This window comes from Drosophila willistoni, assembly GCF_018902025.1.
Source record: "Drosophila willistoni isolate 14030-0811.24 chromosome XL unlocalized genomic scaffold, UCI_dwil_1.1 Seg142, whole genome shotgun sequence".
Lineage (NCBI taxonomy): Eukaryota > Metazoa > Arthropoda > Insecta > Diptera > Drosophilidae > Drosophila > Drosophila willistoni.
Window position 1 is genome coordinate 3,889,310 of NW_025814053.1, and position 13,696 is coordinate 3,903,005.

General features: G+C 36.0%; 2 protein-coding genes across 4 annotated transcripts in view; both read left to right on the forward strand.

Annotated features, from left to right (window-relative positions):
• Positions 1 to 4,359, forward strand: part of LOC6653129 (integrin alpha-PS2) — a 42,234-nt gene extending 37,875 nt beyond the window's left edge. For both annotated transcript variants that reach the window (XM_002075464.4, XM_023181340.2), the window contains 4 exons: positions 481 to 1,762; positions 1,837 to 2,080; positions 2,143 to 3,879; positions 3,942 to 4,359. In XM_002075464.4, coding sequence (XP_002075500.1) covers positions 481 to 1,762; positions 1,837 to 2,080; positions 2,143 to 3,879; positions 3,942 to 4,031 — 3,353 coding nt within the window. In that variant the 3' untranslated portion in view covers positions 4,032 to 4,359. The remainder of the gene's footprint in view (positions 1 to 480; positions 1,763 to 1,836; positions 2,081 to 2,142; positions 3,880 to 3,941) is intronic.
• Positions 4,360 to 7,546: 3,187 nt separating this feature from the next.
• LOC6653130 (Ca(2+)/calmodulin-responsive adenylate cyclase) overlaps positions 7,547 to 13,696 on the forward strand; it is a 36,332-nt gene continuing 30,182 nt past the window's right edge. For both annotated transcript variants that reach the window (XM_023181341.2, XM_023181343.2), the window contains exons 1-2: positions 7,547 to 7,854; positions 8,548 to 8,656. The gene's annotated coding sequence lies outside the window, so the exon portion shown is untranslated. The remainder of the gene's footprint in view (positions 7,855 to 8,547; positions 8,657 to 13,696) is intronic.

Genomic DNA, 13,696 nt, shown 5'->3' on the forward strand with positions numbered 1-13,696 from the left:
AACTCTTAATTTTGGATTCTTTTTCATTCACGAAAAGGACAATGTCAAAGGAAAAACTATGGTTCTTGTATTTGCTTAGCCTATTAGTTAACAGACAGCAAAATGGTTTATGTACTAACTCCTTGGTTTGGGTACTTGCTATATAGCAAAATTTGTTACTAATCCCAACAAAAATAAGTCAAATTAAATGTGCCGCATGTGATTAGCATGACTAGCAAATGGAAATGGAAATTCTCGTACACATATCTATCACATTATTATTTACATAAATGTTGTAGTAGCTTGTTTTTGTTGTAGCCTATATATATATATATATATACTTATTGTTAATGCTTAATTGATGTTGTCAATTGTCATTGTCTAGCATGAATTTAGTTAGTTACACACTCACCCATTTCAAGCAAAGCAAAAAATAAAAAGACTCGAAATGCATTTTCAAATTTAACCGCTAACGAAAAATGATCTCTTGCATATTGACAGGTCAAGCCAGCTCACAGGATGTGACAAAGCCCGAGAATCAAGTGTTCTCCACCCCGGAGAGTTCATCGGCCTATGATGATTCATATTTGGGTTATTCAATGATTACGGGTGATTTTGATGCCGATCGGACAGAAGATGTGGCCATTGGAATGCCAAGAGGTGCCAATTTGCTGGGCAAAATTGTTGTTAATCGTTGGAATATGGCGAATATATTCAATATATCGGGCCGTCAGATTGGTGAATACTTTGGCTATTCGTTGGCCACCAGCGATGTGGATGGCGATGGTCTCGACGATCTGATCATTGGTGCACCAATGTACACAGAACCGAACAATGTCGAGGGTAAATATGATGTGGGACGTGTCTACATTCTGCTGCAAGGTGGATCGAGCCCATCGGAAAGGTATACCACCGAGCATATACGTGATGGTTTCAATACGAAAGGACGTTTCGGTCTGGCCCTGACCACATTGGGCGATGTCAATGGCGATGGCTATGGAGATTTTGCTGTGGGAGCCCCCTACGATGGTCCGGAGGGTCGAGGTGTGGTCTATCTGTTCCATGGCTCGGCGAATGGTCCGTTGGCAAAACCATCACAGGTCATTATGGCCGAGGATCTGGTAGAAGGTGCCCCCTATCCGCGCACCTTTGGCTTTGCCCTCTCTGGCGGTGTCGATATGGATGGCAATACGTATCCCGATTTGGCTGTCGGTGCCTATGCCTCCGATCAGGTCTTCATATTCAAAGCCCGGCCCGTGGCGGCTGTGAATGCTAAGACCAGTTTTGCCAGTCCCTCGAAACTGATCAGTCTCGATGATCGCAAGTGTCAATTGCAGCGGGATCACAAGATGGTCCCCTGCATGCTGTTGACCACCTGCTGGAGTTATACGGGTCGCAAGTTGCCCAATCAGTTGATCTTTGATGTCTCCTGGCTTCTGGATGCCAAGAAGACGCGCAATCCCCGCATGTTCTTCCTACGCGATGAGGGTAAAAATATTCGCAATCAAACCATCAGTCTGAATTATGGACAAACATATTGTCTCAATGAGACGGTCTATCTGGTGGATAAGGTTCAGGATAAGCTAACCCCATTGGAAGTGGAGGCACGTTACAATTTGCGCAGCAACGTGTATCCCCAACAGACATTGGTTAGACGCAAGCGAGAGGCTCTGGAGCCAGTGATCGATCAGAATCGTGAGATTGTTCTACGCGATTTCATCAATATACAAAAGAATTGTGGACTGGATAACCTTTGTGAACCGGATCTAAAATTGGAAATCAAGTGAGTGTTTTGAAAGTCTTTGATGAGCCAAAGATGGATTCTAAACCATTCTCGATGGATTCATTTCATTTCAGAACTGTGGATAAATATTTGTTTGGTTCACCCGAACCTCTGACCATCGAAGTAATGATCACTAACAATAATGAGGATGCCTTTGAGGCGGCCTTCTATATGGTAACGCCGCGCGATTTGGAATTCCGTAAACTGCATCAATTGGACGAGAATCCTGATACGCCCGTTACCTGTTCGGCGCCAACTGCTGCCAACAATCATACGCTCAAATGTGATATAGGCAATCCCCTGGAGGCCGGCAAACTGGTAAGAATTCGTCTGTCAATTAGAATTCATGGAAATTTAATATTCTTTTGTCTTTCGTTTAGGCTCATTTCAAGATTAGTTTAGTGCCCGCAGAGAAATTCGGTAGCTCATCGAGCTATGACTTTTATTTTGAGGCGAATTCGACAAATTTGGAGAAACCTGGTTCCCATTTCGATAATATTTATCGCAAGAGTGTTGGCATTTGGGTGGACACCGATTTGAGCATTAAGGGCACTTCCCTGCCCGACTATCAACTTTATAAGGCCGACGACTACAAGAGCGTGGAGAATGCCACCGCCGAGGAGGATTTGGGGCCACAAGTTGTCCACATTTACGAGATACGCAACAATCGTCCATCGATTATCGAAGAGGCAGTCGTCTATATTCATTACCCCTATGAGACCATTGCCGGTGATCCATTGATGTATCTGCTAAATCAGCCTGAGACCGGTGGACGAATTCATTGCGACATGATATCCGAGGTGAATGAGCGTCAATTGAAATTGGATACCAAATTGCAGAGGAAATCGTATCTGCATGCCCAGGGAGCCATCAGTAATTCGGTGGGCCATACCAGCAGCCTGTCAGGCTCATCGTCCGCTGGCAGTGGGGATGCCAGTGTTACGATCAATGGCGAATCCGAGAGCTCAGGAGGACATGTGGAAATCTCTCAGGGTTCAAACCAGGCTGGCCAGGGTGGTGTTGCCGTAAGCAATGAGAGACGCTTCCATTTCACGACCAAGCAAAAGGATCTCTTGGAACGTGAGGATGCCCAAGATGCCACCGGCGATGCCTCTTATGTGCATCAGGATCGTGCCAATCAAGCGGTGGAAGTAGAGCAGGAGCTACCCCTGAATCACAGCACCCTGACAACCAGCAGCAGCAGCAGCTACACCAGCACCAATGGCCAACTTCCAAGTGGCCAATTGCGTGGCCATAGCACTCATGGTTACATTCAAATGGCCAATGGAGCAGAACCACCAATTGTCACATCCAGTTCCAGTCAACAGTATCGTAATCAGCAATTCCGTTTGCCCAATAATGAACCCAGAACTATTCATTATGCGGGTGTTGGTGGTGCTGGTGGTGTTAGTGGTGGTGGCATCGGTGGTGGTGCTGGTGGACAAAGTGGTAATTTCCATACATCCACTTTTGAATTGGGTCCCATTAATCGGGGTAATGTGGACAATGAACTTTACCGAAGCCATGCACCTGTTGGTGGTTATCAGCAACAACAACATCGTGTTGTTCATAACAAGCCGTCGTACTATGGGCTCGAAAATGAGGATTACTATGACGAGGATAATCAGGGAGGACAGGGACTGGGTCAGGGCCAGAATCAGGGTCGTGGCCACCAGCAATGGTCCAGTTCAAGTAGCAGTTCCTCACAGCGTCGCGTTCGTCGCGAAGAAAAGCCAACCGAAGGACCAACGCAAATTGATCTAAATTCACCATGTCAGGCAGCCAAATGCCGTACCATACGCTGTGAGGTTACCAATTTGGGTTCAGATGATATTGATGCCGCTTTTGTGGCCATACGAGCACGCATGGTGGCCAAGACAATGGAGAAGCTGGCCTCCAATGTGCCATTGAATGTGTCTACATTGGCTGTGGCCAATGTCACAAAATTGCCATTTATTGGCCAACCAAAGGATCAGATTGTTAAATCTCACGAGGTATTCTATAAGGCCGAACCCGAACCATTGCCAGTTCCAGATGTTATATCCCTATGGATTGTGGTCCTTTCTGCATGTGCTGGCGCTTTGATATTGCTGCTGCTCATCTTTTTGCTGTATAAGGTAAGTTGACATAAGTTGACAATGATCATTCTATATCTCATTCTCATTTCTTTTATTTTTAGTGTGGTTTCTTCAATCGCAATCGGCCCACAGATCATTCACAAGAACGGCAACCACTACGTAATGGTTATCATGGCGATGAGCATCTATAGATAGCCTAATACACAACAAAAAAAAAAAAAGAAAAAACTATCAGCAATACCAACAACAACAAATACGAACAACTAACATCGCACTAAACAATATACTAACTTAAAAAAAATCACATTGAAAGCGCCTAGCCAAGTTTCAAACCCGGCTGCGCTTGCTTTTAAAAGGCGAAAATATCTTGTTTGTGTTCTCTCTTGTTTTTTGCGATTGTTTGCGATCATTTTCTATATAGTTACCATATAACTTGCCTAGTCACGAAATTAAGAACTTTCATAAGCGTTAAAAGGTTTTTATTTAACAAGAAAAGAAAGCAAAAACCACACACACACACACACACACACACACACACATACACACACACGAAGAAACAAAAACAAGTTAAAGTGCTATATTAATCTATACTAAAGTTTAAATGATGAGAGACGATGATAACCTAATGCTAAGTGAGTATGAATGAGTTTCGAATGAGAATGAGAAAGAGTGAGTGAATGTTAGCTAATATTTATATGAGAGAGATATTATAAAATATAATTATGATTCTCCATTTTTTTTTTTTTAAATTTTTTTTGTTGTCAATAATTAAGTTGCAAAAATTATGAAAACAAAATTATATCTATGGGGAAAGAAATGATATGAAAATCAGCCCGCCCTTACAATACATGCAGCATATGTATGTAGTTATATATACTGCCACGCCCCACAACCGCCCCCCCACGCCGGCCAGGCAACAAACCAGTACCAATTGAAATCAATGAAAAATAGGTGCTACTCTATAGAATTTCATAATTTAATAAATCTTTCCCAAATAAAAAAGGATTTTCTTCAAATTTTATCGCATAATTTTCGTTTTCGTTTTGTTAGCCAAACTCAAAGTTTGTCATGCCAAAATGTGTTAAATTCTAAAAACTATTAATTAATATATGTAATTCATTTTTTTTAAATGTGTAAATACTAATAACAAAAAACAAAAAGAAAAAAAAAACACCCGAAACAAAACCTTATTAAATTGCGTTATATGCATTTATTTCTGTACTACATCGCAAGAAGCGGCAAAAACTGACTGACTTCTTCTGGTGTATTCTCGAAATAAAAATGGAAAATGGGAAAGGAATATCAAATTTTAAAAGCCTTTGTGTGTGTATACCCTCTAAATACTAAATATTAAAAAAAAAACAAGAAATGCAATTCTAGTTTCAATTATGCGCTATTATTTAATTTATTAACTGTACTTATTAAATCAACTATTTTTTGCTAATTTTTCTTCATTTATTTTTATTATTATTATTTTTTTTTATTAAATGTAATATTTTATTATTAAACAATGAAAAAAAATACAAAAACAACAAAAAAATATAAAAGAAAAAACAACAAAGAGAAAAATAAAATTTACGAAACAATCGAAATTGTAAAAACGACATAAAAAGTGGAATTTTACTTAAAGCTTTAATAATAAGGTAAATTCTTATATTATAACATCTAGTAACAATCAACTGGGTTTTAGATTATAAATGCTTTGATTTTGTTAATGATATAGTTTCAGTGCAGGGTTAGCGATTTAGTAGGATTAGAAAATTCAATGGGTCTAGTGGTTTGAGAGCGCTGTTAAAGAATTCTCTTCTTTACCATGACATACAGTTCCAGTATATGTATATATATATATATATATGTATACATCGGTAAATTGACGAAAATTTGATTTGAAAAAGTTCTACAAATTCTTAAACTCTATTTTTTCCTGTTAATTTTATCTTCAAATATATCAAACAGTTTGATGTCATTTTAGAATAATTGCGGTTAAATTGATATATTACTTTTTAAAATCAGTTAGAAATCGGCCAAAATATGGGTGGAAAAAAATTGGCAAATTGAGAAAAAATAGAGATTCAATTGAAATTACGCGCGCTTACGTTACTGTTAACAGACTCAAATTGTGTTAACAGACTCAAAATGTGTTAACAGACTCAGACGTAAGTCACTGTGAAGACTTGAAAATAAAGGAATCATTTTAATTTTAATTTCTCGCAAACTATAACTTATTAAATATAAAGTTGTTGCCTAATAATGTACCTTTAAAATATACACACAAATAGTGTAATAAAAAATATGTAAACATACATGAAACATGAATAAAACAATAGCCAAAAAGTAGGGAAGTACAAAAACAATTGCACAACCCGAAAAGTATGCAATCATACTGATGTGGTGGGCTAAAAAGAAAACAGGTGATTTTATTTTCCTACTTTTTATACCCTTGCAAAAAGGGTATATTAATTTTGGTCAGAAGTGTGCAACGCATAGAAGGAAGCATCTCCGACCATATAAAGTATATATATTCTTGATCAGCACCACGAGACGAGTTCAAATAGCCATGTCCGTCCGTCCGTCCGTCTGGATCAACGCAAACTCCTCCTAGACCGTAAGAGCTACAGAGCTGAAATTTTGCATGTAGGCTTATACAAGCCTATATACATACTGCAGGCGTTGTATATCTCGGATTCAGCCGGATCGGATCACTATATCATATAGCTCCCATACAAACGCCAAAGTCACGAACAGTGACTTTTCTTAATAACTGCGTTATTTTTTGAGCTATTGTCGTGAAATTTAATATTGGTGAGTTAATTACAAATATAAACGACTATGCAAAATTTGATCAAGATCGGGTGACTATATCATATAGCTCCCATAGGAACGATCTTTCGAAAACAGTGACTTTTGTCAATTACTTCGTTACTTTTGAAGCAATTGTCATAAAAATTTATATTTCTCAGTTTAGCATAACTATTAATGACTGTGCCAAATTTGATTAAGATCGGGCGACTATATCATATAGCTCCCATAGGAACAATCGCTGGTGAACAGTGACTTTGATCAATAACTTCGTTATTTCCTAAGCCGTTCTTTCGCAAATATTAGACCTTTTACTCAAAAAACTTGCAAGGGTATACAAACTTTGACGCCGTCAAAGTTAGCCCCGGCCCTCTGGTTTAAATATACTTTTTAAACTTGTTATTCAACTTTTATTTGTAAGGCTAAAAAATAAAACTTGAATAATAAGAATAATAAGAATAATAATACACCGAAATAAAAATGTAAGTTTATGATTTTATAAATTTACTTCTTGTATTTTAGTATAAATTGCAATAATAACAAAATTAAGAATGCCGATTACGATTTAATTCGGCAAAATCTGAGTTTAAATGCTATGGTGAGGATTTTGTAATCCGTTTGTCTTAACCAACAAAATGTTCAATTTTCAGGTAGAATATAAAAATATACATATAATATAAATATTGAATCTAAACGTTATAACGTTTCGGGTTGTGCAATTGTTTTTGTTTGATTTAAAAATCTATCAAGCAATGCATGATATTTAAAGAAAATGCCAGCTGGGTAGACATTTCCATTGAGTTACACAAAATAATTGCTGGGTTATGTTTTGTTTGTGGTGTGGTAATCCATCGAGTTCATGAGTAAAATGGTGCAATCGAGGAATGTGCCATCTCTAGTGTTGTTTTTGTTTTCAAGTTGAATGGTATTGTGCGGCCGTAACGCGCGCGGATGTCGATTACCTTTTGGTTTAAAAGAACAAACAAAGCTTGAACCGAAACAGAAAGAAAATTGTTAACAAATTGTCGGTTTTGTTTTCTGCTAGTGTGTGCGTTTAGAAAAACCGTTGGAGGCACCATTAAAGTTTCTTGTTTTTTTTTTATAAAGTTACAAAGTTTTTTTGTTGTTATTTTTTTTTGGTTTTCTTGGTTTCTTGTTGGCCAAATGCGCGCGCGCAACTAAAAAAGCAAACGGCAAAAATTGTTTAAAAAAAATGTAAATAATAGAAAAAAATCCACCCCATCTGCACCCCACAATATAAGAGAAAACAATATAAAAAAAAAACGGAAAAATACAAACAAAAATTAGTCAAACATTTTTTAAGATGAAGAAGCAGCAATGCTGCAGAGGAAAAGGCAAAGTTCTTTTGTTGTTGTTGCTGTTGTAGTTGTTCTTGTAGCTTTATCTTGCAGTCGCTTCTTGTCTGTGGCTGCGTCTTAACTCGTTTTGCTTTGTGTGTGTGTGTGTCTGTGTGTGTGATTGCGTTTGTGTGTGTTGTCTATGGATGCGTTTAGGCCAAACACGCCTTATTTCTTGCCTTTTCGTTTTTCTTTTTTGTCTTTTTTTGTGAGTGTTTTTTTGGTAAGAGCTTAGCCGCAAAAAAATCAATAACGGTATTAGCAGTAGCAACAGCAGCAACAGCAACAATCCTAAAGCCCTTTTTGCCACTTCCTACTTCTTCAATGTTAGATAATCAAATAAAAGAGGAGGAAAAAAAAAACAATCTATGAAGAAGAAATGAGGAGACGGAAAAAAGTTGCCTTGCATTTTTTTCCTTTGAGCGTGGGCGTGGATGAATGTTGTTTCATTTAGGCTCAAACGTCTCTATCTATCTCCTCTCTTCCTCTCTTTCTCACTCTGTCTCTGTTTCTCCTCATCTCACACACACTCTCTCTTTCTCCCACGCAGCATTCTTAGGCATCTTTGACTGCAACAACAAGTACAACAACAACAATAACAATAACTACAACTACAACAAATAACAACCGTTAACTTTCATTGCAACATTTTTATTTGGGTAAGTTGATTTTCTTTTCATTTTCCGTTTTCCTTTTTTGCTTTTTAATGTTTACTTTTTTCTTGGCCCAATCTTTAGCTCTCTCTTTCTCTCTCTCTCTCACTCTCCTTGCCTCTCTCACTCTCACTTTATATGGTCAAGTACAAGTTAGTTAGATAGGAAACGTACATAATAGAAAATGTTGATAAAGCATGTCAACCCAAATAATAAATAATTTGTGATTCAATTTTTGATTCAAGTCGATAATAACAATTCAAAAACGAAAATTTATTTAACTATATATACATACATATGTATGTATATAAACATTGCCTGCAAATTGAATAAAACTTTTGAAGAGACGACATTTTGTATTTGTCCATAAGCTGTCGCGGACCCTAAATTTCCATTTGATGGTAGTATCTACTTCTTGTGTATTTGTTTTTCCGACTATCTTCAAAAAGAAAAAAAAACTTCGTTAACAGCGCGGTAAGGTAAGGCGAAGGTTAGATGAGGGTAGAGAAGGGAACTGAAGGAGACAGGAGGGAAAGGTACACACAAAGACCTCTCTTTATAGTCGCAAGGGGGAACCCTCATTGTAGATTGTAGATTGTACAGTTCAACTTTCAAATGTCAGCGATCATAGTTAACATAGATATCTAACTTATGTAAGGAAAATCATGACAATTCTAAGCTCTTCAATTCCAAGAGCTGACATGATTGACAAGTGTATCTTCTATATAGTCACTTCTAAAACTTGCGGAATTGCTTTACAAATGGCAATCGATCAAATTGAACTATTGGATACTCTCCAAAATGTTGTATAAATGAATTTCAAAGGCTAAATCTGATTAAAATTAATTACAATTCAGTTAATTTAACATAATTAATTGGTTTGTGTAATACAGATTGTGAGTTTATTCTAAATTTTCATAATCTAGACAAAACCTAACAGTTTAATTGAACTATTTATTATGCATTTGAATATTTTGTTTCAATTGTTTTCATAGACATACTTTTTCTTATGGGATTGTATGCAAAAATCTTTAACTTGCCAACTTTTCCAATTAGGCATAAATATGTGACAGCTAACATATGTATGATAAAATATATTAAGAATGTTGTATAACAGTTTTATGTCCCATTTGTACAACGGTATAAAAGTATTCTGAACATTTTTATAGCAATTTTGTAGGACAATTTCGTTAAACAAGTAATAAGCAGTGCCGAATCAAGCCAGCGTGGAGCCAATACGAAAATATTGGCTTAAATAATGTACATTAAAATATCACTTTTCAATGTGAAAGTTAGTGAAAATCTGTTAAAAACTATTCGTAAAAATAGTGTTTCTTTCGAATTCTTTGTCAATTTGCCTTTTTTCATAGTTTGGGCAATTTCCATTAATTTAATTGCAATTTCCCAAATTTGAAAATGCTATCAAACACTACAATATTTAAAAAAATCAGTTTGGATCGAATTTTTTAAAAAATCACAAGTTTTTGCGGAAATTTAAAGAAGAAAAAATTAGTTCTTGAGATTTTAATGTAGATTTATAAACATTACTCTAGCTTCAAAATAAAAACATTAATTTAAAATTAGAGCTTTATAAAAGTAAGCTTTATTGGAATACTTTGCTGTTTTTTTTTTTTTTTTTTTTTTTAATTTTTATCCTTGCTTAAGAAAATAACTTGATAATTAGCTGAAATTACAATCCAATTCGAAATTGAATGAGATATCATTTTTGAAAATCAGTTTAAATGTGGCAAAGTTAAAGATTTCCAAAGTTAAGAGAATTTTTTTAAATACAATTTTTGTCAATTTACCCATTTCACTTAGAATTATATTTTGGTAAATGAATGAAGATTGAATCAACTTTATAGTAAACCAAAATTATAGTATCGGATAATCCTGATATACAAATGGTTAATCGTGCACTGGTAGATTCAGTTTCTATATATTTGATTGAACATATTATATATAAATAATGTTGTCTAACTTCTTTAATTCGCATGAATGATTGTGTATAACACTTTTTGTATTAAATAATATTTGACATTGAAAGTAACTTGCGCTAATCTATCTTCTCTTAAGCTGGAAAAAAAGTTCATTAGACTCAAATCTCCTCTGATCCTAGAACTATAAAGTTAAAAGTGCGTACAGACATAAAATATATGTATGTACAGCATTTGTGTTTCTATTGGTGTCTGTGTGTGTGTGAGAGAGCAATAAATGCAATATTTATGCACTTGTGAACACAACAGCAACTGCAACTACAAAGCACTTGGATTGTTGCCATATTCATTTTGCATACGTGTTTTATCATACCCTTCGAAGCAAAAGGGTGCGTTACTTTAAACAAAATGTTTACCAATTGCGCAATGCTTTACAATCTACAAATATGTCAAAATATTTTGGATCTATTTTTTGTGCAAATAAAAGTTAAAATAATTACAGATCGAACAATTGGGAAATTTAGAATTAACATAAACCAAAATATGAAAACGAAAATTGTATGAAAAGGGCATAGCAAATGCGGCATTGTCTTTAGCTTTAGTCTTTTCTCTATGGTTTTTTGTTGGTGTTGTTGTTTTTATTATTTTTCTCATGCTTAAGCTGTCTCCTCTTCGATGAGGCATTTGCATTAGTCGGTTCGGTTTGGGAGACCTATTGTTTGAAAATGCCCCCAACCCAACCCAAGCCAACCCATCAGAGAGTCATTATAAAGGCCAATGGCATTATAACTTATAACCAATTTCACTTGATGCGAAGAGGCGGCGGGGAGGCCTCTTTGATCTATAATTTACTCAATGCAACTGCAATGTCACAAGTCTCCAAGGCACAAGTCTTCCAGTAACTAAAAATAATAATAGCACACAGAGGCGGCAAACAAACAAACGAAAACAAACAACTGAACAGCAATAACAACAACAACATCATCATCACAGAGGGATTTGTCTCCCATTCGAGAAATGAATAAGCGGAAAGCCATACCGAAAATAAATCAAAAAGATATTTCACCAAAGAGTTGTTCACCCACAAAGAACATGTGTGTGATTAGCATCAAGAGGAAATCATTTTCTCGGCCAATTATGAAAAGAAAAACTTGGAAAATGTTTAATGAATGGGGGGAACTAAAACAAGGCACAAACAGACCGACAATCTAAACTAAACTAATTGAATATTGGTCCAAACCTCTTGGCTAATATTATGAACACAATTCGAAATGATCTCTGACCTTTTTTTAAATAATTACTTTCGGGTGGAAACCAAATAAAGTCTCCTTAAACACGCAATGCATTGTTGCATACATAGGTGAAAGATGAAATAGAGAAAGTTTTGCTGAATAATTACTGATAGTTGCTAGAAAGAGCGATACCTACGATGTTCAAGAAATCGGGCTATAAATCGATTGGTTTTTTATAAGTCATCGATCATTTTCGTAAAGATTTTTAGACTCAAAAGTGGTAAAATAAGACTTGCATATCAAAATTTTTATAAATTTCTCTCATTTCCACCACGACGAGGATCCTTTCCTGAGGAAAAGGCAGTGATTATATGGAGGGCCGATCCAAAAGTTTGTTCTTTTTAGGTATCGATTCTGTTTTGCGCCCAATTGTTAAATCGTTGAATTGAAATTGTTCTAGTGTGATATTTGATTACTTCTTTTACTTAAAAGAATCACTTATTCTCTCATTCTCACGGTTAATGCTTGAAATAAAGTATCCAATTTAAGGCCTCCTCTTCTTTTCCCTTGCATCTACAAGATATCTGTCGGTAGGTCCTTCTATATATGGTTGTTGTTGGCTGTTGACATGCTCTCTCAAGGGTGCCACCCAACAACCATCATGGGTGATGATGATGATGATGATGAGGATGAGAATGAGTGGTGCGTTGCATCTTTCTTATATGCATACAAGTATATATGTATCTATATGTATCTATGTGTAGATGGCTTGTTGTGGTGGCAGTGTAAAGTGCATTCTAACGGTTCAATGAACTGTGACCGCAATTCCTTTTCTAACGTCGAGACAGTGAGCGCTAAACTTGCAACAACAATAACAACAACAAGAACAACGCAGAACAAACAACTTCATTATCTTCATCATCGCCAAATGTAATTGCAACACACACAGAGACACCCCCGCACACACACACACACACACTCTCAAACTTGACACTGCAACATCATCAACATCTTTCAACATCATCGACCAATAGCTTTTTGTCTTTTTTCGTTGTTTTTTTTCTTTGCCTTTCAATTTCAATTCTTGCCATCCGACAATTTCATTTTCGATTATGGCATTCTCCTAAATCGTAAATCATGGCGCCATCAAGAAACATGGAGAAGGGGCGGCGGAGGGGGTGGCGGTTAGTCTAGAGCTGGAGCATGCCAAGAATTCAATTCACTTCGAACGCAGACACACACCAAAAAAAACATGGCCAAAGATTTTTTAATTGACTTTAACAATATTTTTGAATATACTCAACAAGCTTAGGGTGCCAACAGGGTATATTTAAGTCGTTCAAACGATAGCCATATTTGTAAGTTACCGACTAACTAACTATTAGATATATATTTCTGATTATCATAGCGTGGTCGATTAGGACATGAACTGTAGTATAGATAATAATTTTAATAATGAAATATTGAGAAATTACATTAAAACGCTTAAGTAGAATATCTCGAAATGAGCCGTTAGGTGCGCTAGTCTATTTATTAAATAAATCGATCTTAAATCTCAAATAAATTGATCTTATAAATCTTAACCCTCTAAGCCTCCGACATTTTAACAAATAACGAAACCTGAGAATATTTTTTTATGATTTCGATAAGTTGATTTAATTAAAAATACACTTTTTGGATCTTTTTCGAATTATATTCCTAAAGATTAACAATATATATATGCCGAGGGCCTTTGGGGCGTTCTTAAGAGTTAAGGGTTAGGTTATTATACCATTTGCAGGGTATACCTATAGCCTTGTCACCTGTTTTGTAACTTCAAAAATATTGTTATATCAATATACATATTTCGTGATCTGAGCAAGTATTTTAGTTATTTT